Below are 27,744 nucleotides of genomic sequence, written 5' to 3'. Positions count from 1 at the left end.
GATTCCCTTCCAAGTTGCTGAAAATGTTCTGCAAAGGTAATGGTGATGGCCACCCTGTGAATATACTAACGGATTACATGGTTTAAAATAGTTAAAGTAGTGTATTTTGTTATGTCAATTTCATCTCACAAATGTTTTTATTTAAAAAAAAATACTATCTCAGTACACATATACAAACCCACAGATTTTATAGTACAAAGGAAGGAAATTGTGCATGTGAACGTTCAGTTCACAAAACACAGGCATGATGCACTCGACAGACTTTTAGAGTGAATTATTGAATGTTTGAAAGCTCACTTTACAGTTAGTTTTTAAACAGGATTATATCGTGGTAGTACGGATGTCATCAGGAAAGATAGTGTTCAAATCCTTGGAAACAGTTCCCTATGCCCTGATCCACAAAAGAAAATAAACAGCCCACGTGTTTCTCTCCTCCTAATTTCAGTATTGCTTGTTCATTGTTGCTCCGATTTGATTGACACTGCATGATTTACTCATGTTTGGCAGCTATTGCTTGCATCTTCCTTGTGCTTTTGAAGCTGCTTACTAAAAATTTATATTAATGTAGAATCTTAATACTAAAAAACTTACATGGATTCTTTATGACATTTTTCATTTTGACAGATTTTTGTCATTATCTAATCTGATTAAAGACCTAAAATTATAGTACTTTTGAAAAAAATAATTTTAAATACTTGAAGCATCCAAACTTTGTTTGAAGCAAAGTTTGGTGTTATCTATTGTTAGAATATTCTTCCAAAAATACCCTCCAAAATTTTGTAATGTAGAGCTTGCCTCTGAGTGAGTTCACCTTCGATGCTTGGCTCTATGTTTTATCTCTAAGTTATGCAGTGGTGCAGTTAACATTAATGCAGCTATATATGAAAAACACACTTTAAATTGTAACGTTCAACAAAGAATGCCTATTTTCTCTTTTTTCTCTGTAAGTGAGGTTGAATTCATTCATTTAGATGTTATAAAAATAAAGGAAGAAAACATAAAAGCTATTTATGTGCTCATTAATGGATATATAAGGCAATGGCCCGTTTTGATCAAAACATTTGGGCAAAATATACCTTTTTTCTGTTCCTTTCATATCTTTGTGACTTTTTTAAGATTAAAACGCCATTGCCTTTCAGAAATGATAGAAGACAACATTGCATGTTTATTTTTCCATTTAGTTTCAGTTGGTGATTATCTACATTTTAGGAGCCATTTGTTTCTCTCCTGGGCTACACAGTCATAGTAGATGTTTGTAAAATATTTGTATGTTTTCTATTTCTTGTAGATTCTACAAAGAAGTTAAAGGATGTTCTTGAAGAATTCCACGGTAACGGTGTGCTTGCAAAGTATAATCCTGAAGGGGTAAAACTTCTTTTTTCTTTAAATCAGTTTCAGATATATGCTTTGTGGGGATTATCTTTTAATGGAAAGTTTATGGAAATATGTTTGTATTTATATATAGGCATACATATATGTATACACTTATATGTATGTGCATATATACAAATTATACATATATATACTATATATATAGTCCATTTATGCTATATATATATATACTATATATATATATTCACATACCATAGCACAAACAAAATGGAGTCCATCACAAAATGCTATTTTGCAAGATATACTAAGTGTTGTACTACATTTTTCATTCAAATCGTTTTGCTAATGAAAATAACACTTCTATAGTGTGTGCACGAAGGAGTATAGGCCACTTACATGCAGTATAAGATTCTTGTCTGGGAAGTTAGGGAACAGGACCAGATATGGAAAGGAGACAGAGGATGCCTGACTTCCACATTTTAACCCAAAACAGACTTTGGTTTGGTGCACAGAGGTTACTTCTTTCAAGGAACCATTTCCCAGATCAAAGAAAGATTTTGTGATGGACATAACTGGTCTGTCATCTTAAGGACCCATCTTGGATGAAAAATGGGTCTTTTCCCCCTCCTATCTTGTGTTTAACCAATTACCTGCAAGCATATAGGTTCCTGAAATTATTTTCTTACAAATCCTGTGCATGCCCTGTGTACTCGTGAGCACTCTGCTTGGATGAATGTCTTTCTATTCCTAATGATTCACACTACTTTTCCCACCAGATACTAGCAGAGAGATGCCACCTGTAAATGTTTGACCTTAGTTACTCTCAGTTCATTTGAAGCTTCTCCAGTGATACTTGGCTGCAGTCTGCTCTTTGCAAGAACTTGTCTGGATGAATCCTCTACATAGATTTGTTTGCTGATGAAAATGTGTCTTTGTTATCATTGTTGTTTGGTTTTTGCATGTTTGTGAGAGCACAGTTCTTGGTTACCTTTGAATATTGTACTTTCTAGAATTTATGGAACTTCATTTTAGTTATCACAGCTCAATCTCTGAATTTCAACCTCAAAGTACATATGTGGTTAGTAACTTCCAATCAGTATTCATCATCATTAGTTATTATTCATATCATATTTTATTATCTCTATGTCCTACTACATTATTGTACCTCCTAAAACTTTTGAGACTACTACTTATTTTCCTTTTCAAAAATAATATTTACTGCCTATAAATGATGGGGGAAATAAGGACAATTTAAAGCCATTCACATTTTTATATATCAGACAACCAGCCCATATTTGTCTCACACTTTATTTCCCTAGATGCTGTAGAGTGAAAGACAAAAATGTTAGCAGAGAAACTTGTATAATGGAAACCCTCAAAGTCCAAGAAGGCAGAGCAGAAGTAAAAATTACAATTTGCACTGAGTTGCACTAAGACCCCAAAATGGAACTATTGATAACTTTCCCAACAATGTTTGAAAATACATATTGTCTAACCTATATACAAAGATCAACCTGTTTTTTAATTCCTAAAAATAGTTACTGTCTGTGAATTCAGTAGAAATATGATAGTATCTTCAGAGCAGTCTTTTTCTTTAAGACTTTGTTAAAGGACTCTGAGATTTGGTCTTGCAAATGTCATCTATTTTGTGAAGACCACAAGCTTGCATGCTCTGATTGTTGAGATAGCTGCTAGAAATGCTAACAAACCCAGGTATGACGTCGGCCTTTTCAGTAATGACTTCCCACAAATGCAAATATCTACTGATGGAACTGCATTATTAAAGTGATGGAAAGTTGGAAAATAAAAAGTTAAATCTCGTGATTCCCAAAAATAGTTCTCAACTGATAGTGAAACTACTGTCTGTTCTTATTATTGATAAGAATTTTTCCTTCCAAGAAAAATATAAAACTTATACAATTCTTTTTAGAAATTTAGTATGTATATGTTGAAAGTCAATAGCAAATAATTAGACATCTCCAAAATTGCAAATAAAATATTTAAGGCTTTGAGGTTCTTCTCAATAAATGACCTCATCTCTTTTCTAAAAAGATTACTTCAACAATAAGAAAGAATTCCTACTGTCAATTTCCAAATGAAGGTATCAGTCTCTAGCGACTGCTCAAGTTGAACCCAAAGTTGAATGGCCTAGAAGGCTACCAATGGATGCTCAATTACAAGAAAAGTTAGTATTCCAGCCTGACTGTGGAATGGACAAACATTCCTTTGTTTTCTAAAGTGAACATAACTTTTATCATTCTGTGAAATACATTTTCAAAGACAGAATAGCCTCTGTTTCCCCTACTTTGCTTTTTCCTTTACAGAATAAAGCTGCCTCTGTGGTGGAAGCATTATTTTTCTTAAAATTCACTTGAATTACTGGGTTTTAAAATGGCCGTGTTAAAAAAAAATACAAAGAAGATGTGACCCATTTGAGTCTATTTTAATGGAGAAGAAATAAAAAAGGGCAAAATGTGGATCCATCATTTAATTTTAACTCCTATCTTGGAAAGATCGCTTGATATCTGTTCCTTCAAAAATTGAATAAGAGAATCTAGACAATAGCCTTTAAGATTCTCTAACAAAAAATGTAAAAGGTCTTGATCTTACAAAGACTTTGAATTAATGAACCTCATTTTAAGAAAAATTAAATGACTTTTCAAAGATTACCCATCTAGACTCATGAGAATAACCACACTCACACCTAGCTGTTTACGATCCAATTAAAAGCTGATACCCTTTTCTCTTTACTTCAAATGACTATGCTATAGTTTAAGAAGGAAGGTCATAGTAGGTAGAATGAACAAGGAGAAGGTAAAAGCTGTTGGATGGCATGGCTTATGAAATAAAAGTGAGTATCTCTCTACACATAATTACCACCAACACATGTGAGGTAAGGGACTCCTATGAGTTTCTCTGTAATCTTTTGAGTAGGATCATGAAACTTTTGCTGCAGCAATCCAGTTTTCTTGAGAGCTCCACAGGAAAACACTGTCAGAACATTGAAGTGGTCTTACGGCAGTAGTGGAATCTGACATATGAGAGAGAACCAGTTTGGCGTTGCATGCAGTTTGAGGAGAGAGGGTCCTAGATTTCAAACTCAATTTCAAATTGTTTCTCTGACACCTAAAAAAAATGGGAAGAAAGTGGCAGATATATGGGAATATAGGTAATATTTAAAGGCATGAAGAGTGGTTAGGTGTGTTACACTAATAGAAGGAAACATTAAGCTCGAGAAGTAAGTATTCATCATCTGATGTACCCTTAAACACAGTGTATTTCCATTAATTCTGAAAAATTTTAATCATACTGTATATACTATTCATTATATTTTTCTCATATCAGTCAGAGCTGTTCCATGATTATGTTCAAAGACCGATCCAGTGGTTCTCTAGTTTTAGCATAAATCAGGACCACCAGGGGGGTGGAATGTGGTTTGCTGCCCACCTTACCCCCAACCCCAATTGCTGATTTAGTGTTCCTGGGGTGGGACCAGCAATTTTCATTTCTATCCATTTACCAGTTTATGTTGATGCTGCTGTTTCAGACCTACATCGTGAGATCCATGGATCTAGGGTATGTTTTAAAATCAATCTGTAAACTTGAACTTCTAGTTAAATTCTCAGAGCTATGAGATGAGTATAAATTATCTTACATTAACACATGTATTCTTTCTTTCCTTGCATGCACAGAAACAAGACATTCTTAACCAAGTAAGACATTTTCTTTTCTATTAAAATCTGTCTTTTCTCTCTTTATTCTGATATGAGCTATGTTTTCTCACCCATATCACAGAGGTATCTACCACTGATTCCTATAGTGTGCAAGATTGCCTATCATACTCATATAGTTAAAAGTGGAGTCAAATGTGACAAACTTTTATCAAATTAGTCAAAGAGTCAATGGAGAAGCCGGTGTTATTTTAATATTATCAAATAGGATTCATAGTGTGGGCTTCTATTCTGTAGACTCTGGGATATAATTTTCTAATTTCACTAGGATCTGCTAACATAGTTTGCTTAATGAAAGTCTTAATTTAGTAATTTATAATGGACTATTTGAAGTTGCACTTAAGATACAGGAAGGCCTGTTTGGTTTGTTTTGTTTTGTCTACAAAACAGTGCTGTGTTATAATCTGGGAGGGAGCCCTAACTGAAAAGCTACTGATTTTGTCATGCTGGCAAGAAGAATAATCTACCTGTTGCTTCAATCATCTGCTCTTCATAGGGTCCACTCTATAAAACAAGTTTCAGTTTAAAACAAGTTTCTATAGTTCAGCTGATTGTAAATAATTCCAACTCTTTTGTGTATTCTACGTGTATATATCTATGCCATTTTAGTACTTATTTTGATTGTCTTCATTGCTGTAGGAATACTTCTTACTAAAAGTATATAAATTACCTAAAACCTTGAAACTCTTTTCCACTGGGAAATACATTGAGTTCCCATAGATATGGAATACATAGCTTTACAATACATGGAAGGCAGTCACTCAGGTTAAATGGTTATATGAATGTCTACATTTTCATGCATTTGTTACTAAACAGCATTTTCCAAGCACCCTTGTTCAACAAGCACACCTTTCTTTACAACCTACATCCCCACTCGAAGCTTTCTGAAAAACAGTTGCAACATGAACTAGCTTTTCTGAGGAACAGCAGAATCCATGTTTGCTTTCCATTCTCTTGTTCAGATTTCGTTCCATAAGCAAGTGTTTAGTAGCCAGCCATCAAGGCCGAGTAGAAAGTATAGGCAAAACTGGAGGAAGGCAAAGGGGAAGCATGAGATCATACACATGTTATTGCTCTGTCTTCTCTCTTTAGCCATCAGTGTTTTCTGAGGATACAATTTTCCACATGCATTTTCCTATCAGTAGATCACTGGCCTAAGGGTGTTTTCCTATCACAGCTTCCTAAGCTGCTCTCTTCTTTGCACTTGGTACTCTGCAGTGCTGTTTCTGCTAATACCTATGCCCTTTACACTCATACAAGTGGGCTGCTTTGATCCCTTAATAAGAAACGTATGTCAGAGTCTATATTTTGTAGTGTTTGCACATAATGACATATTTTAAAGGTTTTCTAACAAGGATATTGACACATATAATTTCTAATAATGATATAAACCCCTTCTGGTATAAGCTATAATTATCTTTCAGAGCCAAATTCAACATTTCTCATTCAATAAATCATAAGGGAAATATAACTGAAAAAATGTGGTATTAGGTTCTGAGCTGGAGTTTAAATCCTACATCTGCCATATTCGCAGACTTTTCACGAATTTCCCAGACTCAATTTGTTCACCTATAAAATGTGGAGCACATCAACTCTATTGGGTTTGGAAAGGCTTAAGTTCTGGGCATTTAAAATAATTAGTTGTGCTCCTGACATAGAGTTGGTGTTCCACTAGTGCTTCGAGAGGGTGACCGTAGTAGCATTTTAGGAACCAAGGTGATTTCACACAGATGTTCTGGGGCAGGTAGCAAAGGCGAGTGTGCATATACCTGAGATGCATCCCCAACCATCCTATATCCTTCATTTTCTCAGAGAGGTACTTTCTCATTTAATGTGAAGAAATGTAACTCAGTTGTCTTTCCCAACTGAAAAATAATTAAAGTAAATAAATTAAAAATAAAAATAAATAAATTAAAAAATTAATTTAAAAAACATGATGAGATCTGCTGCCCTGCAGGCCCAGTTGCAATCCTGAGTGCTGTCCTGGTGGTAGAGTTATTATGTCTGTTGTAGTTGCTCTGCTTTCTTCAAGTGCGCAGTGCCAGGACAGGTGGTTGGGAGATACAGAAGGAACAGGTTAATGAGTCTTTGTCCTTCTCTTCTCTATTAGCCCTAATAAAATTTCCATGATCATCCTCTTTTTTCAAGTGTACAACCCAAAGTTTTCAAAATGTATCATCAGATTTTATAAGTAAATGCCCAACCTGATTCTATGTTAATAACCTGATGTAGACAGTGTGTCAATAATTCTTGGAATATACGGTACTTTTCCTTTCAGTATCTTGACTCAGTGCTTATGATCTGGGCATAGAGAATTGCTCTAGCACTCAATGGAACCATGTCCCACAGTGTGAGAAGTGTCATATTTGTATAGATGTTTTTGAGATTAGTTATATCATAACATAATTAAGGAAAGCAAACTTGAAAAGATTATTTCAGGATTCTCCTAACTGCACTAATGAGAAAACATCAACATCAGCAAAAATCCTGTATTTGTGAAAACATTCACTATTTGAGAATGGACATCTACCACATCTTCTGCCTTGAGAGTTACATTAGTGATTTGATTGTTTCAAGTTGCTAGGTTACATCTGTCATAATTGATCTGTCAACACTGATCTGTTTCTCCCCTTGTCTAATGTAACAGTCATACAGAAATAAAAAGCAGGTGTTTGAGACATAAAAATAAACTATACCATTGTGTCCAATTTCTTCCCTTAAAAATGAGGTTACAAAGGAAGAGCTTGAGTGCATTTGGAAAATAAATTAGTAACACTAACTAAATTGATTGTCCTTTAATTTCTTTAATAATAACAAGTACTGAAGAACTTAAAAAGGAGTTGAAAACAATGTTACAGGAAAAAGTGATGCTAAGATCCTCAGGTTTTCTGCACTTTTCCAAAGGCAAGTCCAACAGAAGTATCCTCCCACATCTACATTATATTTTCAGGTTAGGAATAGTTTTTGTTTTTTCTTTTTTTGTTTTGTTTTGTTTTGTTTTGTTTTGAGCAGAAGAGTGCTGAAAGGTACTAGAGGAAAATCAAACAAAATGTTTTGGTAAAGAGGCTTAGAGTATTTTCAGTTATTTTATAATTAAATGTAATCACAATATTTTAAGGTAAGCAAACTAATTATTCCACTTTGAAAAATATCTCCAAAGGCACTGTGCACAATAGATTTGGATAGAAGAGTATGAGTCATTAAGCCAGCGTAAGCAAGAAAAGACAGCTAGATGGTAGAACAGATAATAGTGAGGGCTGATGGCGGATATGAAACAGTTTTTAGATTTACAGCCCCAAGTAAGAATTACACTTTGATGTCAAAAGATATGATAACAAGTTCCAAAAGTTTTCAAAACTTGGCAACTGACTAGTAGTATCATTGCTGCTTATTTTTATACTTTTGTCTGTATCCTTCTTTTTCCTGAAAAGTCAGGCTTATTAATACAATAGTCAATGCACTGAGTATCTAGGAATAAGGGGAAATGTAACTTACATTGTCTATGAATGTTGGAGAATCTGTGTATAAAATTATACCTTGATTAGCTATAACATAATATACAATGAAGTTGGAAATATTGAGGTCTCTTGGACTAATTAGGAGCTTTTGATGTTGGAAAATTTATTGAACTTGTTTTGAGTATCAGTGTCCTTGTCTATAAATAGGAGTAGTAGCATATACTTATTGGGTTATTGTGAGGCTTAAATGATTGAATATATATAAAATTCATAGTGCAGTTCCTAAGATACAGCAACACCTAGATGGTGACTCCATTGTATGCAACTAACATTTTAATCAAACTTCTAGCATCTTCTTTCTATTCAGGTACAATAGAGCAGATCATTAATGGTAAAAATTAAAAGGGAAGAGTAGAGGCTTTGTGAAGGAAGTTGAAATAAAAACACTCACCAGTGAAGCATAAAGATACAAAAAGAGAAAAACATTTGATATGGAAAAAAGTTATTGATTTTCATCACAAATGCATTTGTGATTGTATGGGTAACATTGCTGGACTTCTGTTGGAGATCTCTATCAAAGGGTGACAAACTTGAAAATCCAGTTTGAAAATTTGACACAATGCTTCAACTCTTGGATTTCTTTATTTTTACACATTGAGACATTTTTACAACTTTTGATTAACATGTATTACTTGCATATCTTTACAGGATATAATGTAGTATTTCAATATATGTATACAGTATCAAATGATCAAATCAGGTGATTAGCATTTCTATTTTCTTATCTTGATGTCAATTCAGGAAACCCCACCCTTCCTTTGTAATTTCAGTTACAGAGAAACACAGAGAGACAGATGCTGAGAACTTTTCATCTCTTAGTGCCTACAATGACTCAGGCTGGGCTAGGGCCAAAACTGGGAGTTAGAACTCTATCCAGGTCTCTCATGTGGGTGGCAGATATCCAATTATTTGAGCCATTACTACTGCTTCCCATGATCTGAATTGTCAGGAAGCTGGAGCAAGGGCCAGAGTTGGGTATCAAACCTAAGACTCTAAACTTGATGCAAGAATCCTAAGTGTTAGGCAAAATGCCCACCCCCCTCAGAGAGTTCCTAAGCCTTAAAAGAAATGTAAATGCCCTGACCCAATTGTAAAATCTTGGTCCCACACTTTTACAGGTCAGCTGTGTGTTTCCTAGTGTGTTACTTCTTCTCATCCTGATGTTTCTCCCAGTCCTAATGCTGTCTGCTTTGGGTCTTGATGACTTCAAAAGGACAGAACTTAAGGGAAGGAGATATTTGAAACCCTTGGCCATTTTGGTTTTGGTTTATCGACCAAAAAACACTCATTTGTTTATTGGTTTTGCTGATTTTGCTTTGTTTTTATTCTACTAGAATATTAAATATACAACCATAACCTACCTATTTTGACATGATATCATTTGAAATTTATTTAGTGAAAGACTATATTCCTATGGAGATTTCTTTTGTATTTATTCTATTTACAAATTCTTATCATTCCCCTGAATCAATGTTCTTGCATGCTGTAAAGTGCAGGAAAGTGCTCTTAACTCACATTTGTAATGAGGACCTGTCAAGTAAAGAAATGGTGTTAACCATTGCATGGTAACAAGCCATGTTGGATCTTACTGCCTAGCAGAGAAGAGAAAATATTCATGTAAATGTGTCTGCGTTTAAGGAGCCCCCTTTGAAAGCTTTTCTTAGGAGTGAACATAGAAGTAAGGAATGGTTTTAACTTACATTTATTGAAACTACTTATGCAAACTATATGTGTTTGTATGTATAGATGTAAGTGAATGCATATATTTGTTAAAACATTTTTGAGAGCTATTTTTCAAGAAGAAAACATTCGAGTATCCAGGGGTTTCAGTAACACTCAAACGTGTGCATGGAAACATAACACTAATGACATTGAACACAGACAAGACATTGTCTCATCAGTTTAGTAGATTCTTTTTTTTTTTTTACATTTTTTTTAAATCTCTGACACTATGAATTTGAGAGCACTGTGTGTGTGTGTTTGTTTATTTATCTGACAGGCAGAGTGGACAGTGAGAGAGAGAGACAGAGAGAAAGGTCTTCCTTTTTTCCATTGGTTCACCCTGCAATGGCCGCTGCGGCCAGCACGCTTCTCCTGGTCTCCCATGTGGGTGCAGGGCCCAAGCACTTAGGCCATCCTCCACTGCCCTCCCAGGCCACAGCAGAGAGCTGGACAGAATCCGGCGCCCCAACAGGGACTAGAACCTGGGGTGCCAGCGCTGCAGGCGGAGGATTAGCCTATTGAGCCGCAGTGCCGGCCCAATTTAGTAGATTCTAACTGAAGTGCAAAACTTAGTTGATGTACAGAACTTTGATTATAAGATAGATCAAAACCGCATTAAATATAGTCCATTTAAAGTCTTCAAGTCCATTATTTCCATTTTATAAGTACTATAATAACTGAGAGTACCATTGCTTATCATTCTGTATAGGATCTTTTTCTAAAGAAAGCACCTCTCTAATTTCCTTGTGAATATTAACAAATGCTAGTGTGAGGTAAAGTTAGAGGTAATAAATTTTGTACCTCTATGATGACAAAACATTTTTCCTTTGCTCAAATCAGTTTAAAGATCAAAATGCAAAGTTTTTACACTTTCTACTTTTTAAAGTTGCTAACTACGGGATGCTTTTAGGAAATTATCAAGAAGAAGTGCTCTGAAATCTGAAGTAATGAATAATCAATTTCAGTACAAGATAAGGACACGAAATGTTTAATAATACAAAGCGCTGAGGAAATGTTTTACTGTTAAAAATTTATGCTTGAAATCCTAGTAAGTTAGCTGTGTTACATACAGAATATGCAGGGAGTCTTCCAGAAGTCTATGAAAAACGCATTTTATAAAAAAACTTAGCATGACTATCAAAATTTTCTTGCATCAAAACAAAGTTATCTTTTAATTCCATTTTGATAAGCTTTTGAAATACTCTTTTATATACTTTGGCACAATGTCATTTACATCAATTTTCAGTTTAGCATAACTAGTAGATTCTATACAATAGAATGCAAAATTAACATGGAAATAGTGAAAGCAAACAGGTGGTTCATTCAAGTGATAGCTAACCTACCTCATATAGGTACTTGATCAACATTTCCCCAGAGTTGACTAAAGTCATTCTTCAGTGGTTTCAGATATTTGCTTAATGTATAGCAGTGCTATGATGTGTCTTTGTGTTATAAGTCAAGGTTTAATTAGTTATCTAAACAGGCTTAGAAGAAAAATGAGAAAACTACACATGGACTACCTTTTGTCTGATATAAATGATGTTATGATTATATGACCCTGTTACTATGTGAAAAAGATCCTGTGATTGTCTGCTGAAACCCTGCAGTGACTGCTTCTCCCCAGCTCTGAAGCTAGCATTGTCCTGGAGTGGTTTAAGAGACACAAGCATCCCCTAGCAGAGTGCTGGTTAGAGTCCCACAGCTGCTCCAATTCTGACTCAGATCCCTACTAAAGAGCCTGGGAAGCAGCAGATGATGGCTCAAGTGTTGGACCACTGCCATCCACCTGGGAGACCAGGATGGAGTTCCTGGCTCTTGGCTTCAGCCTGGTCCAGCCCTGGCTGTTGCAGCCGTGTGTGGAGTGAACCAGTGGATAGAAGATCTCCTTGTGTGTGTCCCTCCCTGTTTCTCTGACGCTCTATCTTTCTACTAAACAATCAATCTTTAAAAAGTAAGCCCTACCTTTTTTTTTTTTCACAGCAAATTTTTCTATTTGTCATTTCTAACCTTCCCACTGCCCCACCCCCACCCCCACCCCACCCCCCGGAAAAAAAAAAAACTGTGCATGAGTTTACAAACATATTAACATATGAAGACACCCCAGGGAGCCGCTCCTTGTCTCTGCTAGAGATAAACACTGGGGGTGGGGGACCGTCCCCACTGACTGTGTGATGTGGTGGCCGTTCTCTGGCCACTGGCTTCTTGGGCACGTCCAGGTCCGATTGCCAGTCTCTCCACTGCACCCTAGGAAGAGCCTGGAAGTCGCAAGCACGCCAGGGCGGCACCTCTGCTGCCCATCATTGCTCTGGCTGAAGCTCACGCTGGAAGGGACGCTTCCTCTCTGGACAGTGCTTCTTGCGGGTAGGCCAGTCCTTCTTCTGGCACTGGGAGCCTGGCAGCGCCTGCAGGTATTGAATACCTGGAGCTGTTTCACCATCACCGTGCAGAAGTGGGGGTAGTGGCATTTGTAGCAGGCGCAGGAATTCTCCTCCACCTCGTCCCCATTGGCATTATAGTAAGGGGGTCACATTCAGGACAGGGAACTGCTCCTCTATGGGGTCCATGGGAAGCTGCTGAATTGCGAGCTTTTGTGTGCTGCCTTTGTGTGCTGGAAGTCCTGTCGGGGCTCTGGGCTACCCACTCACATGGCACCAGCTGCAGGTGGTCCAGGAGGTCGTCCACGGGCAAAGCGGCATGGAGATGCACCACCCAGAACCCAGGACTATGCCACCCCAGTGTTGCTCCCACAGCAGCTCCTGAAGGAACCTGCCTGATCCCCTTCCTCAGTTCTTGTCAGAGTCATAGGCAAATATCTTAGCACCATTTCCATCTGCATCTACTTCCATGCGGACCTCGAAGGAGTAGCTCTCCACCAGCAGGATGTCTTGCACATCTACCAGTGTGCATTTGCTCTTCCTGCACAATGCCCAATAGGATGTCTCCCTAGGGAGATGCTGGGCAGAGGCAAGGCTGTGGCTGGCACCTGGGCAGAATGAGGCTGGGCCTGGGTTGGGCTGCCAAGCCCTCACTCTGATAGCCTACATAAGATCCCCCCAGTCTGAACATCACCAAAGACCATGTCTCTGCCCTATCTCCCTTGCTCCAACTCTCACCCCCATGAAATCCTCCAGACCTGGGCCACTGTTACACCTCAGGGTCTTTGCACTTGCTGATATTCTCTGGAATGTTCTTTCCACACACAGGTGCAAAGCCTTCTCCCTTGTGGCCTTGAAATCTTTATGCAAGAACAGCTTCCTGATTATCTGATGTAAAACAGCAAAGCACATTTCTTCTGAGTACATCCCTACAGCAATCTTGCACCTGTAAAGATTTTTCTTCAGCATTCAATACCATCAGTCTATGCTTAACACATTTGTTGTGTGACTTTGTCACTTCTTTCTTTGGAAGGTGAGCTTCCCTGATGAGAGGATCCTTGGGCATTCCAGTAATGTCTTTGTCTTTACCCTGACATCTAGAACACAGCCTGGTGCACAGTGGGTGCTCACTGAACACTCACAGAATAGGAGAAAATCCTGATCAAAAGCTGTCAAAAGAAACAAAAGTAATAATAGAATGAAGACATTTACTTTCATTCAGTTTGCATCCCCTTGGATGAATACTTGTGTTATTTCTTTGGCGTTAAAGGAGATTTGACAACAAAGCGTCCAGATGGTCAGAGAGCATCATGAAAGGCAGAGAAATACGTCTTGGATGTGTGCCAGTTTGGCAACCACATCTGAGCAGCTCCTTCAGACTGCATTCTTCACAGATTCTGTTATCTCCCTAAGTAGTCTGTGAATGCTCCTTAAGGAACAAAAAGATGGAAAAAGAGTTTTGAAAATTTTAAACATTTGTGTGTGCGTGTGTGTCTTGAAGCTTACAGGCAATTTGATTTTTGAGCACTCATTCAATTAAGTCTGACCCAGTTTTCTCACTGAATGATCTGCTGAGATGCATACAAATGATCTCATTCTATTTAAAATCACAATATTCAAAAACCAATTGTAATGACAGCAGTAGAAACTGATAATAAAGGCAGAAAATGGCTGCTAAGTCATGAGAACATCATTCATTTTTTAGAAATGTCTACTAATTTGGACAACATAAAACTTCAGGAACCAGAAATCTTCATTAACAAGAGGAGAAAGGGTTAGCCAGAAAAGGCATTGCAGAACAGCTTCTCGATGAATTGGAAACACGGATGCAGCTTATTTTTGGCTATAGTGATTTTTGGGTTTTACAGCCTTGTAAACCAGGTGTAATGACAGAAGATGTAAAAGAAACACGATTTATTCTTATGAAGAGGAAGAAAGAGACCTTGTTGGTAAAACTCCAGCAGTGAATAATCTGACATCATTTTGTAGGAATCATTTAAATGAGGAAATTTTTTTAATTGCACTTTAACATCTGAAATAGGTCTTTATTTTTTTAAAGGAAGAAGTCTGTATTTAAATTCTTGCTTTCCGAAAGCCACAATTTGTCAGTGTTTCCAGATAGAGTGCAATTACCGCAAAGCATTTGAGACACACAAAATCTGAAGCTTTTATTTGGGAAGATGTAGCAAATACTACAGTGCTCTGGACCAATAAAAAAGCAAATTACAGTAATAAAACATCCATTTAATCTGGAGTCGGAGCTTCCCCTTACTCAAACCTTTTGTTTGATTATTTCATTCATTTTACATGCACGGTGCCCAGTGCCAAGGATATGTTGGGTGCTTTATGTCTTTTTTTTTTTTTAAATTACTTTTAGACAACAACCCTGAAAGGTTGATCTCATACATCACTTTATATGGAAGGCATTAAGACAGAGTTGTCAGCACATAAAACTCTTTTGTGCTTGCTGAGCAAGATGGAGGGAAGACACTTGAAAAAGTTGAGAAATTCTTCATGAGTATGGGAACAGGGAGGTCAAGGAGAAAGTTACTGCCTAGAAGGAGGGTTCTAGACAGCCAGCCTCATTTGTTCATGGTGGTTGACCACTTTGCTGCCTTGCATCATTTGATCCTAGGCACCGATTGCCATGGGCTTCTAGGTGGGTTATAGAATGCTTGGTGAAATGTACACATTTGTGACTTGGCAGGTGTTTTCATTAAAGGAGCAGATAAATGGCTTTTCCTATTAGGTGACAAACAGAGGTGCTGGAATTTGAAGCAAAAGTATCTTATTCTGAGTCCTTGTTTTTGTTTCTGTCTGTTGATTGGTGGTTCCTGTATCTGTATTCCCATGGTGGTACCAAGCTAAATTCTTGGTTACATATCCTAAAAGGAGATCCAATGAGGGAGAAGCTGTCAGTGGTTTGTAGCCCTTTGCTCCTTCTAGAAATTCCCATACAACAATGGCAATGAACCACACAATGGCTTATTAAATGCATGTGAATGTCTACAAGGTAATGTAGCTTTCAGACTTACTTTTTTTTTTTTTTTTTGACAGGCAGAGTGGACAGTGAGAGAGAGAGACAGAGAGAAAGGTCTTCCTTTGCCGTTGGTTCACCCTCCAATGGCCGCCGCGGCCGGTGCGCTGCGGCCGGCGCACTGCGCTGATCCGGTGGCAGGAGCCAGGAGCCAGGTGCTTCTCCTGGTCTCCCATGGGGTGCAGGGCCCAAGCACCTGGGCCATCCTCCACTGCACTCCCTGGCCACAGCAGAGAGCTGGCCTGGAAGAGGGGCAAGCGGGACAGAATCCGGCGCCCCAACTGGGACTAGAACCCGGTGTGCCGGCGCCGCTAGGCGGAGGATTAGCCTAGTGAGCCGCGGCGCCGGCTCAGACTTACTTTTTAAATAATGTTTGGAATTCTGAACAATGATAGTGGTATCTTAAGTATATGTTGTTTATTTTGGGGTGAGCATTTGGCACAGTGGTTTAGCCACCTCTAAGGGATGCCCACATCCCATATCTGAGTGTCTGGATTCCAGTCCTCAATTTCCTTCTGAATCCAGCTCCCTGCTAATGCACACTCTAGGAGGCAGCAAGTGATGGCTCTAGTAATGGAGTTCTTGTAACTCACAGGAGAGACTTTCCAGCCCTCAGTCTTGGTGGCATTTGGGGGGTGGGTGAGGGGTAAATCATCAGATGAGCTCACTCGCCCTCTTTCTATCTCCCTTTCAAATAAATAAATAAAATACATAATATTTTAGTTATTTAAAGTGCTTACTATGTACCAGATACATACTGATGCCTTGAAAATAGTGAATAATCCAATCCTTCTAATAAATTAAGAGATAGGAACTAGTATTCTCAATTTATAGATGAAAAAAATGGTGGGGCTCAAATGTAACTGAAATGACCACAGTCACACAATAGTTGGGGATCCTAGTGGTTCCAGGTCATCTACCTCCACAGACCCTACTCCTTACCTCTGCCCTGTGAAAGGTGCTGACTTCAGAAGAAGCACAAGAGGAAGTGCTTCTGTAAATCACCCGCATCTTACCAACTGCCTATGGATATTTTCATCCCACAAGCTCTCTCAGGATAACTTCTGGGGCAGAGCTTGTACATATTGAAGAGTGTCAGTTATGGTTAGTGACTCGGCTAGCTGAATGTAGATTACTTCTCCTTACTGGGTGCCGAATAAGGACCCAGATAAGTAACCATAGATTCCCCTTCTAAGGAAAAATGCATTTGGCTATGATTGTCTGTCTTCTGGGGTTTTCTTCATATTTTGAGAAGTTGGCTGCCATCATCGAAGCATTTTGCTTTTTGGAAGCACTTCTCCTATCTAAGGTTATTCATGTATTTGTCTTTGCCATAGTTCTAATTATGTAGTTATCTGGACTAGTAGACTTTTCAGTATTTTGTGGTGGTGGTGGTTTATTAAATATGTAAGAAAATGAAGTCTTTTTATAGTAAACCAACATGAAAGTATGAATTGCCCTTGTGGGAGAGAACAAGTGAAAGGAAACTAAACTTAAGTGAAAATGTAAGGTTAAGTTACAGGCAGCCAGCATAGTAGCCTACCGGATAAAGCTGCCGCCTGCAGTGCCAGCATCCCATATGGGCGCCAGTTCGAGCCCTGGCTGCTCCACTTCCAATCCAGCTCTCTGCTATGGCCTGGAAAAGCAGTAGAAGATGGTGCAACACCTAGGGCCCCTATACTCACGTGGGAGACCAGGAAGAAGCTCCTGGCTCCTGGCTTTGGATCCGTGCAGCTCTGGCCATTGCGGCCAATTTGGGAGTAAACCAGCAGATGGAAGACCTCTGTTTTTCTCTCTCTCTCTCTCTGCCTCTCCTTCTCTCTCTGTATAACTCTGACTTTCAAATAACATAAATAAATCTTTAAAAAAATGTACAAAGTCTTGGAACTATTGATATGCTTAGTGAAGTTTTTGGTTTCATTTTTTATTGCTTGAGATTATATTAGGTAAAGAAAGTAATCCTGCTTCAGGTAAAGAAACAATCCTACTTGATTAACATATGATGTAATCTACAAAAATCTTCCTGTCCCTAATGATATCCCTGAATGTCCTATTCCATTTTAGGTTTTTATCCCAAAATGATATAACAATAAAATTGGTCATTCTCCATCCTTGTCCCCAAATATTATTACATTAGAAATGCAAATTTTATCTATTCCCCAATAACAGTTTAAGGAATTAATTTTAGTTTCACCTGCCAGGAAGTTGAACAAAATTAAGAACATTAGCCTGACAAATTTCATTTTCATTCTATTTTTAGTTTCAACTCAGTGCATTAAAAGGAATAAAACAAAGGCACCCTCCAGGTCTCCCGTGAGGCTCATCTTGGTCAGCACACTTGGGACTCTATTCCAGCTTGCTTTGTGAGTCCAAACCTTGCAAAAGCTCTCCTGGAGAGTACCCAATACAACTCCATATGCCTGTCTCTCACTGTCTCTTTTCCAGGAAGCGTTCCTGCGTTGTTGCTTTTGCAATCATGGGGGATTATAGCCAAATGCAGTACAGTCATACATATTTGGCCTTTGTCCCCAAAGCTCCTATACACTTGTCCTCAAGTTCCCAGGCAAGAGACAGATTCTGTCCCACTGACCTCATGTCCTGGGAGAATGAGCTCTGCAGGTTATGCCTGAGAAACCCTCTCATCCTGATTGTGGTTAGCAGGCAGCTTCCATCTCCGTTCCCCCAAGCAGACGTGGGCATTCTCAAAACCACAAAAGTTCTCTCCAAATGAGTGCTTATCATTTACAGTTCTGTATGGAGTCACAGGGAGTATGTAAGTAAGGATCTTGAAACAGGTTTCTTGGAATTTTGGAAAGTTATATCAGTTGATGTTGGTGCTTAATTGAAGTTTTGTTAATATTTATTTATTTATTTGAAAGAGTTACAGAGAGAGGTAGAGAAAGGGAGAGAGGTCTTCCATGTGCTGGTTCACTCCCCAAATGGCTACAATGGCCAGAGTTGAGATGATCCAAAGGCAGGCGCCAGAAGCTTCTTCCAGGTCTCCCATGTGAGTGCAGGGGCCCTAGGTATTGCACCATCCTCTACTGCTTTTCCAGGTGCATTAGCAGGGAGTTGGATTAGAAGTGGAGCAGCCAGGACTCAAATGGCTGCCCATATGGGATGCTGGTGCTGCAGGCCAGGGCTTTAACCTGCTGTACCATAGCACTGGCCCCTGAAGTGTTCATGTTAACTACTTCATGCACTTTTCAAAAAAAATAAGGACAATGATGAATGAGGAGGAAAAGAGCTAGGAATATTTTCACTCTCTGGGTGTCTACTGTGTGAATGGGTGCAACTCTGCACTGGCTTGTGTCTGCATTAATCACCCGATTTAATCAGCAAAACAACTCTGTGGAATTGAGAGTATTATTCCCCATGTACAGAGAGGGAAAATAAGTTTCAAAGAGGAAAAAAAAACTAAGGTCTTATAGATCCTGTTCTTTCTGCTACACAACTGCAAGAAAGACATATATCCCATCACCAGTGTCAATCAAATATTGCCCAATTGTTTCTCAAATACGTACCCTGTTTCTGTAGACTTGGCTATAAAAATTGTTTGAGGTCATTTCCACTGCTAATGAATTTGAACACAGCTTTTAACATTTGTCTGAGTCTTCAGATGTATGTTTAACTTTTTTTTTTCAGACAATAGATTTCGAAGGTTTCAAGCTATTCATGAAGACTTTCCTGGAAGCCGAGCTTCCTGAGGATTTCACTGCACACCTTTTCATGTCATTTAGCAACAGATTCCCTCATTCTAGTCCAATGATAAAAACCAAGCCTGCGCTCCTCTCGGGTGGTAAGTGTATTTACTTTAAAACTTTATATGAAGTAAACAGCACGAAAGCTAAAGCAGTATCAAGTTATGATCAAAGATATAGGAAAATTTGCTTACAATTTTTCTTGGGGGTGAGGTGTATAGTGCCACACTTAAGATTGTGTTAATCAGTTAAGACATCTCCAATAGACTCATAACTAAGCATCAATGAAACATCATGTTATCATTATCACTTGTCTTGGAAGCCTATGTTTAGGTAACAATTTTAAGAGCTATCTCCATTACATTTGGGGAAATTGCTATCCTGAATGTCTGAATCAATATGTTTGAAAATGTAGTCAAACATAAATTATGTCTAGAAAATATTCGCTATCCAGCGTGCACATAACCAGCATATTTTTACCTCGTTTTGGCTTATATGCTCAGAACAGAGTTTGATTGTTCTCTTAAATACTTCAAATTTTTGTCACCATAGAGATGGTTGGTTCTGTCCTTGTGGGTGGCGTTTTATCGCTGTACAAAAACATTCATACCTTTTGCTAATTCCATCAATCTCCATCTACTCAGAAAAACAAAAATTCCATCATAGTCTGCAAAAGGATACAAGACAGAACATGGCCAGTTGGCATTGGAGGATTGAGTTAGCAGAGAACACAGAAGCAGCCCAGAGAAAGGGCCTTGTGGGGGGGGGGACACAGTTCTCGGAGCAGCGGTCTGTGGAGGGGCGCGTCCAGGCTAGCTGTGGCCTCTGGTGGTCAAGGAGGGGCCTGGAGTCCTGGAATCCAGATCTCTGAGAAGAGTGCATCACCACATTCCTGTAACTGGAAGCTCAGCCTGCCTGAGTAGATGGGGAAATGGAACTGAAGTGGCTATCACCATGGGCTTACCAGATCACGTAGCTGGAGCCTAGTGGGCCTGTGTGGGGTGGAAATGCAATGCAGCTGCAAAATCAGACCTGCCGCTACTGACATGCAGGAGACGCTTCCTGAAGCGGCAGTGCTGGCAGGAACCACCCCTTCCCTTCCTCCTCGTCTTTCACCTGCTCCCCTGCAGAACCAACAGGACACGGGGCAGCAATGTAGAAATGTGCCCTGCTGGAGGGTTTCTCTCTATGAACTCAGGACGCTTTTTTGAACTCAAAATTACTGAGGACCTGACATTTTTTGTTAGCTTGGATGCTATCAAAAGAGAAGATGAGTCACCCTAACAAAAACAGCAATCAACCGACAACATTAGCAAAAGGAGCCTATTTCATGAAAAATAACTGCTCTCAGAAAGAAAAAAAGGTTGGTCCAAGGGGGACGTAGCTGGACGTCCTTGCAGATCTGTTTTATAGAAAACACCTGGATCACCAGATTCACGTTGGTTTTTCTGCTCCCATATCTCATGCAGGTCTGTGAAGACATCACTGCATATGTACTCTCGAGACAATGAGAATGAGAAAAGCAAGGAACACCTTAGATCCTTATGAAAATTGTTTTCCCCTTACAAATCCCCATGAAAAGAGCCCCAGCATCCCAGCAGAGCTCTGGGCTGGAAGGTGCCAGTCCTCAGATCACAGAGAAGAGGGAATTTTTGGTAGAGATGAGAAGTTTAAACACTGATAAAATGATACATAAAAATATAAAAGTGATAAATAAGACATAAACACAATGTTTATGAAAAGGCTGCATTATGGATTTTTGTGCTGCTTTTCTCCTGTGTTAATAACATTGTATGTTTTTCCTCAAGCAATCATATACATGTTGGTCCACGCTTTTTAAAAACAAACATCAGGGGCTGGTGCTGTGGCACAGTAGGTTAAATCCTCTGTCTGTGGTGCTGGCATCCCATATGGGCGCCAATTGTAGACCCAGTTCCCATCTGCTTTTTTTTTATTTTGACAGGCAGAGTTAGACAGTGAGAGAGAGAGACAGAGAGAAAGGTCTTCCTTCCATTGGTTCACCCCCGCAAATGGCCACCACGGCCAGCGCGCTGCACTGATCCGAAGCCAGGAGCCAGGTGCTTCCTCCTGGTCTCCCTTGCAGGTGCAGGGCCCAAGGACTTGGGCCATCCTCCACTGCCTTCCCGGGCCACAGCAGAGAGCTGGACTGGAAGAGGAGCAACTGGGACAGAATCCAGCGCCCTGACCAGACCTAGAACTCAGGGTGCCAGCGCCACAGGCGGAGGATTAACCCAGTGAGCCGGCACCAGCTGCTTTTCTTCTGAGACAGCTCCCTGCTAATGCATCTGGGAAAGCAGTAGAAGATGGCCCTAGTGGTTGGGCCCCTGCACCCGCGTGGGAGATCCAGAAGATCCTGGCTCCTGTCTTCGGATTGGCACAGCTCTGGCTATTGCAGCCATTTGGGGAGTGAACCAGCAGATGGAAGACCTTTCCTTCTGTATCTCCCTCTCACTGTCTGTAACTCTGCATCACAAATAAGTAAATAAATATTAAGCAAACAAACATCGGCTTTTCGCTTTATAATGCTTCATAGATGACAGCTAATATGCTTATTACAATTTTTCTCTTCTCAGATTTGTCATTCCTTAGATAATTCTCAATATACCATGGATTAAAAGAACTGGTTTTTTTTTTCTGAGTTTTCATTGTTGGTCCTTAGCATGTATTATTAGAAATGAACTCTTCCGGCCGGCGCCGCGGCTCACTAGGCTAATCCTCCGCCTAGCGGCGCCGGCACACCGGGTTCTAGTCCCGGTCGGGGCGCCGGATTCTGTCCCGGTTGCCCCTCTTCCAGGCCAGCTCTCTGCTGTGGCCAGGGAGTGCAGTGGAGGATGGCCCAGGTGCTTGGGCCCTGCACCCCATGGGAGACCAGGAAAAGCACCTGGCTCCTGGCTCCTGCCATCGGATCAGCACGGTGCGCCGGCCGCAGCGCGCCAACCGCGGCAGCCATTGGAGGGTGAACCAACGGCAAAAGGAAGACCTTTCTCTCTGTCTCTCTCTCTCTCACTGTCCACTCTGCCTGTCAAAAAAAAAAAAAAAAAAAAAAAAAGAAATGAACTCTTCCAAATTTCACAGTTCCTGTTTTCTTCTACATGCTAAAAATGATTGGCACACCCCCTGGAATGAATAAAAGCATGAAGTTATCTTTTATTTTATTTTACAAGCAGCAAGTCTGTCTTTAGATTTTGAAAAAGTTGTTTTTTTTTCTTTTTTTTTTTTGGTATGTTGTCCATCTAAATAAATGTATCAGATGTGGAAGATGGAGCAGTGCTAATTACTTATATGGTTTTGTATGGAATCCAAGTTTCAAACTGTCTTTTTTTATATTTGAAGTACTAAACAGAAGATGTAAGATTTATTAGGAGTAAAATTCAAATCCTAATAATGAAAAATTCCAAAATACAAGCACTGGGAGAACAGTGTCCTTGAAATTGTACCTCATTTGGGACAACCTCATATTCTGTACAGACCTACTTGCAGGGAATAAGTTCTCTGACTCCTTTTCAAAGTCTGGCTTCCACATTTTGCAACAGAGGGCACTGTATCCTTGCCAGGGCTATTTCTAACCCTGTGCTCTTTTTAGATTTAGTTTTCATAGCTTTGGGGAGCAAAGATCACAGCACAACAATAAAATTTTCCAGGACTGATGTAGCTGTGATTAGAAGTCTGGAAAAAGAAATGTCTTTCCATTCCTTAAAACCTTGCTTTGCAATAATCTATTGCCTATACAACAGATTTGTGGTTTAAAAATCACAAAATTACCTTTGAACACAGAAGTGCTATCATCAACTTTGATTATTTTGTTAGCGTGCACTCTATCTCATTACCACAGTAACAGTGAGAATAACATAGCAATTCTTCATTCGGTGTACCAACTGGAAAATAAGAGCTCAAAGAAAGCAAAACTAAAAAGGGAAAACATAACTTGGTTAATAAGTTATAGTCAACATAGCAATATGATAATGGAACATTTAGTATCTACATAATAAAAACACTAAATATAAATAAGCGTAAATCGTGTGTATGTGTGTGCATGGGTACGGCTTTGTTTTATGTGACTTGTAATATCATTAGGTCCCTCTGGCATTTCATGAAAGGGATGACTTATTTTGTGGGATGTTCTACTACAACAGAAGTGCTTCCCATCACCTAATGTAAGATGATCACTTCCACTAGTCCTATGCTGGACTTCGGATTTGTGAAAAAAACCAAATACAGTACTTTTCTCCTATCTCTGTCTGCCTCTGTGTGCATATCAGGTCTCTATGAATATCTCCCGTCTATGTCAATCCAGTGACCAACTTCCAATCCTAATTTCTTCTTTAGACTCTGCTAAAGAAGACATTGTAGAATGTCAACTAGCTATGACTCCTCTGCAAGTGGTGCAACCCTCAATCGGTATCGTGATCCCATATTTCAGTCCTTACAACTTAAACATTGAGAAGGCATTTCATAAATGTGCAGATAGCACCAATAATTCCTGTTACCCAGTATTTATGTAGCCTTAACATTCCTTCAGCTTAAAAAACTGTAAAAATTACTTGATGATCAATGATTTTTATGTAATTTCAATATCCATTATTAACTGACCTGCCCCCTATATCAATCATGTTAGACTTTTCAAACCTCCTTATGTTTATTCAAGTCTTTTCTCTCAGTCTCAACTCACGAATTTTTCTTTCACATCATTTAAGAAGTAAGACATACATTAGCCATCTTTTTGTTACTGTAACAAAATATCTAAGGCAGGCTGTTTACAAAGAAAGGAGATGTGCTTCAAAAGGGAAGTAATTCCACACAGCTCGCGTTCGCGTTCCAGCGCTATGGCTTCCGGTTGTGGATAGGTCCCATTGGTTCAGCCATTGTTGGGTCTGGAGGAGGATCCTATCAGGGGTCAGGAAGCAGGAAGTGGCAGGGCCCAGCTAAGCTTTATAACCAGTCCTCTCCTAAGAACTGCATTCTGAGGGTATGCCCCAGTGACCAAGGACTTCATACTAGGTTCACTCTTACACACCATGATTGAACTAAGTGTGCAACTTTAGTACTCTTACCTTTCTTTATAAAAATTTATTTATTCATTTGCAAGTCAGAGTTGCAATGAGAGGGAGAAGGAGAGGGAGAGGGAGAGGGAGAGGGAAGAGAGAGAGAGAGAGAGAGAGAGAGAGAGAGAGATCTTCCATCCACTGGTTCACTCCCTAAATGGCCAAAGCCAGGAGCCAGGAGTTTCTTCTGGGTTTTCCTTATGGGTCCAGGGGCCCAAGCCGCTGGGCCATCCTCTGCTGCTTTCTCAGGCACATTAGCAGGGAGCTGGACAGGAAGTGGAGCAGCCAGGGCCCTAACCGACGCCCATATGGGATGTTGGTGCTGCAGATGGCAGCTTTACCTGCTTGCCCCGTACCTTTTGACCCTGGGGATTGAACACCTGCCTGGCTCAGGAGCAGTATCCTACTTAAACCATAGCAGGAAGTGCCAGACATAAAATGCCTCAATTACTCCTCCACACAACTCAGAACCATTTCCTCTGTTCACAAAGAATGTGTGTTTAATATATTCCAGAAGGAGCGCTTTGTTCTGATGTCCCAAAAGACACCAAACTCTCTGACGGTTCTCTGTTCATACCCGTCTGTGCCTGTTGCCATGTCCATCTTTTCTTGATGAAAGGCTGGTATCTACCTGATACCAGCCCTAAAATCGTAAACAACTTCTACCCTCCAGTGCCCCACTCCTCAAACTTAGTCAACCCCCAAATGATCTCCATTTCTCCCTGCATCTTATTCCACATCAGTCTGCCTGTGTCATAATTTAATTCCTCATTTATTGTGTCGGAGACCACCAACTGACTCCCAGCCAGGCCCGGATTTTCTTTCTCCAAAATATTCTTACTAACTGAAACTTCATTATGTCCATTCCTGTTCTGGCTTTTACCAAAACGATTGCAGTGTTGTTTTTTTATTTAATTTTCTTGCAGTTTAGTATTTCAGGCAAACTTAAATCCTTGCTATTTAAAGCTGACGAAAGCAGAGTTGCTTTGGTGAAGGGAGTAGGTATACAGAGATAAGGCTACTGGGAGTCCTGATCTCCCCCACCTTTATGACATTAATAAGGCATCCGGGGCCAGGCAGCAGAGATAAGAAAAAAAATCCAGCAGTAAAACTGGATTTCCACAGTGTGAAACACGGTGCCTTGCAGGTTACAGAGTGTGATGACCGCCCTAATTCTCTCTCCTGCCCCACTCACTGCAGCCTCTTCCATACCTAACTATGTGCTGTAATTTATGCACACTCTGCTAGATCAGGACTCCCTGCCTCTTTTCACTTTTCCTTATCTTTTCTCCATAGGAAAACCCAACTCTTCTTCAATCTTCATCCAATGCTTTGCTGTAACTAAATAGCATGCACTGGGGCCCACGTTGTGGCACAGTAGGTTAAACCACTGTGTGGGCAGCAACACCAGCTTCACCTATCAGAGAGATGGTTCAAGTCCAGGCTACTCTGATTTCTGCCCAGCTTCCTGCTAATGCACTTGGGAAGGCAGCAGAAAGTGGCCCATGTACTTGGGCTCTGTCATCCATGTGGGAGACGTGAATGCAGTTCTTGGTTTCTGGCTTCAGCCTGGTCCAGCCCAGGTTGTTCGGGCCTTTTGGGCAGGAACCAGCTGTTGGAAGATTTTCTCTCTCTCTTTCTCTCTCTCTCTCTTTCTGATGCTCTGCTTTACAAATAAATAAATAAATCTTTAAACAAGTGAAAAATAAATAGCATATATTATTCTCTCTATTAGGAATCCAATGATCAATAAGGTAGCAAACCTTGAGTGCACACTGGGAACTTGCACAAGATATACTGTCTCTGTCTTGTAGCATCCCTGTCCCTACTAGATTCCCACAGAGACTTTGTGAATTAACTGCCTTTCGCTAAATGAGCTTTCTTTCCACACAGTACAGCAATTAACAGCAGTAAGCAGTTTCCTGAGGAATATAAAAATTAAAAGAGGATGTCATACGTTGTTTACCTCATTCAGACACTCATATTCTTTCTTCCTGCTGGGCTCTGCGTGTCCTAAGTGTTGACTCAGACATACTAAGTGTCTGGCATTAGCCACAGGCCAGTGTAGAGTTTTTGCTGTTTCTTATTAATTGTTTCATAGGACAGAAGGAAAAGATTTTCTTAGCACTCTCTGCATCAGATCATAGTTAGTTGAGCAGAAGTATCATTTAGTTACTCCTTTTTTATTTGAAAGGCAGAGGGAGTTAGACAGACAGACAAAAAGAAATCTCCCATTCTGTGGCTCACTGTCCACATGCCTCCAGCAGCCTGAGCTAGAGCAGGGTGAAAACAGAAGCCCAGAACTCGATCTGTGTCTCCCACATGGGTGGCAGGAACCCAAGTAATTAACCCACCACTGCTACCTCCCAGGGTGTGCATTAGCAGGAAACTGGAATTGAAAACAGAGGTGAGAATAAAACCCAGGCATTCTGATATGGGATGTAGGCAGCCCAAGTGGCATTTTAACTGCTGTGCCAAATGCTAGAACCTAATTAATCATTCATGCATCCAGCCATCCATTTATTTATTTAAATGCATTATATGCCTTGAATTACTAAATAATGATGAGTCCTTTAATGAGAACATGTTATGAGATCCATTATGACGTAGTACAATAAATGCTGCTATCATCTTACGAACTGAGTGTACAAATAGCACAGTAATGGAGGCACCCAAGTAAGGCTGGAGGAACAGGGAAGCTGGCCCATTGCACTAGTCATTAGACTGAGATTCTGACAGTCAATTCGAGTTCCCAGGTAGGTACTGGTGGGAAAGGATGGGAAGAGAGTTGCAAGAAGAAAACGTAACAGGAATTTCTCCTAAAATATGAATAGACGTGCATCAAAGGGCACCACATGCACCAGAAGGCATTCAGAACTCATTTTTTTAAAATTGAATAAATTACATGGTGCAGTGTCATTGACTATTCAAGTTCGTAAGTGAGAAAAATGGAACTCTTCTCTCATTTAGTTTCTAGTGGGGAGAGACAAACAAATGAGTAAATACATACCTAGTGTCAGATGGCAACGAGTAGTATTGGAAGAGAACACGCAAAGAAGACAGATGATGGCGGGGAGTCTGCTCTTCTAATGAGTCACTTGAACCAGCCTCAGTGTCCTAAGGAGTCTCTTTGCATTGGTCTCAGCAGAGACAATGGTCATGGTCATGGCCTGCAGGTGGGACGAGGTGGGAAAGGGTCCCGCAGGATCAGAGTCCCAAAGCCCTTGAGAAGCTGGATGGAGCCAGGCGGACTCCTCAGGAGTAC

At 39.8% G+C, this 27,744-nt stretch overlaps 1 protein-coding gene and 1 pseudogene across 13 annotated transcripts in view; one reads left to right on the top strand and one right to left on the bottom strand.

The window, feature by feature from the left end:
* Positions 1–27,744, top strand: part of DGKB (diacylglycerol kinase beta) — a 781,129-nt gene that overhangs the window by 174,487 nt on the left and 578,898 nt on the right. For 7 of the 13 annotated variants that reach the window (XM_089315158.1, XM_089315157.1, XM_089315159.1 and 4 more), the window contains exons 3-4: positions 1,289–1,365; positions 19,361–19,514. In XM_089315158.1, coding sequence (XP_089171284.1) covers positions 1,289–1,365; positions 19,361–19,514 — 231 coding nt within the window. Of the gene's footprint in view, positions 1–1,288; positions 1,366–5,024; positions 5,046–19,360; positions 19,515–27,744 lie in introns of all 13 variants that reach the window. The other 6 variants (XM_051832537.3, XM_017350433.4, XM_008274094.5 and 3 more) reach the window with 1 other exon arrangement.
* LOC103352219 (zinc finger MYND domain-containing protein 19 pseudogene) lies at positions 12,601–13,212 on the bottom strand (annotated as a pseudogene).

Source organism: Oryctolagus cuniculus, chromosome 16, assembly GCF_051225735.1.
Source record: "Oryctolagus cuniculus isolate XC-2025 breed Fujian yellow rabbit chromosome 16, ASM5122573v1, whole genome shotgun sequence".
NCBI classification, from domain to species: Eukaryota; Metazoa; Chordata; class Mammalia; order Lagomorpha; family Leporidae; genus Oryctolagus; species Oryctolagus cuniculus.
The sequence above is the reverse complement of the archived record's forward strand: the minus strand, read 5'-3'. Positions and strand labels throughout refer to the sequence as shown.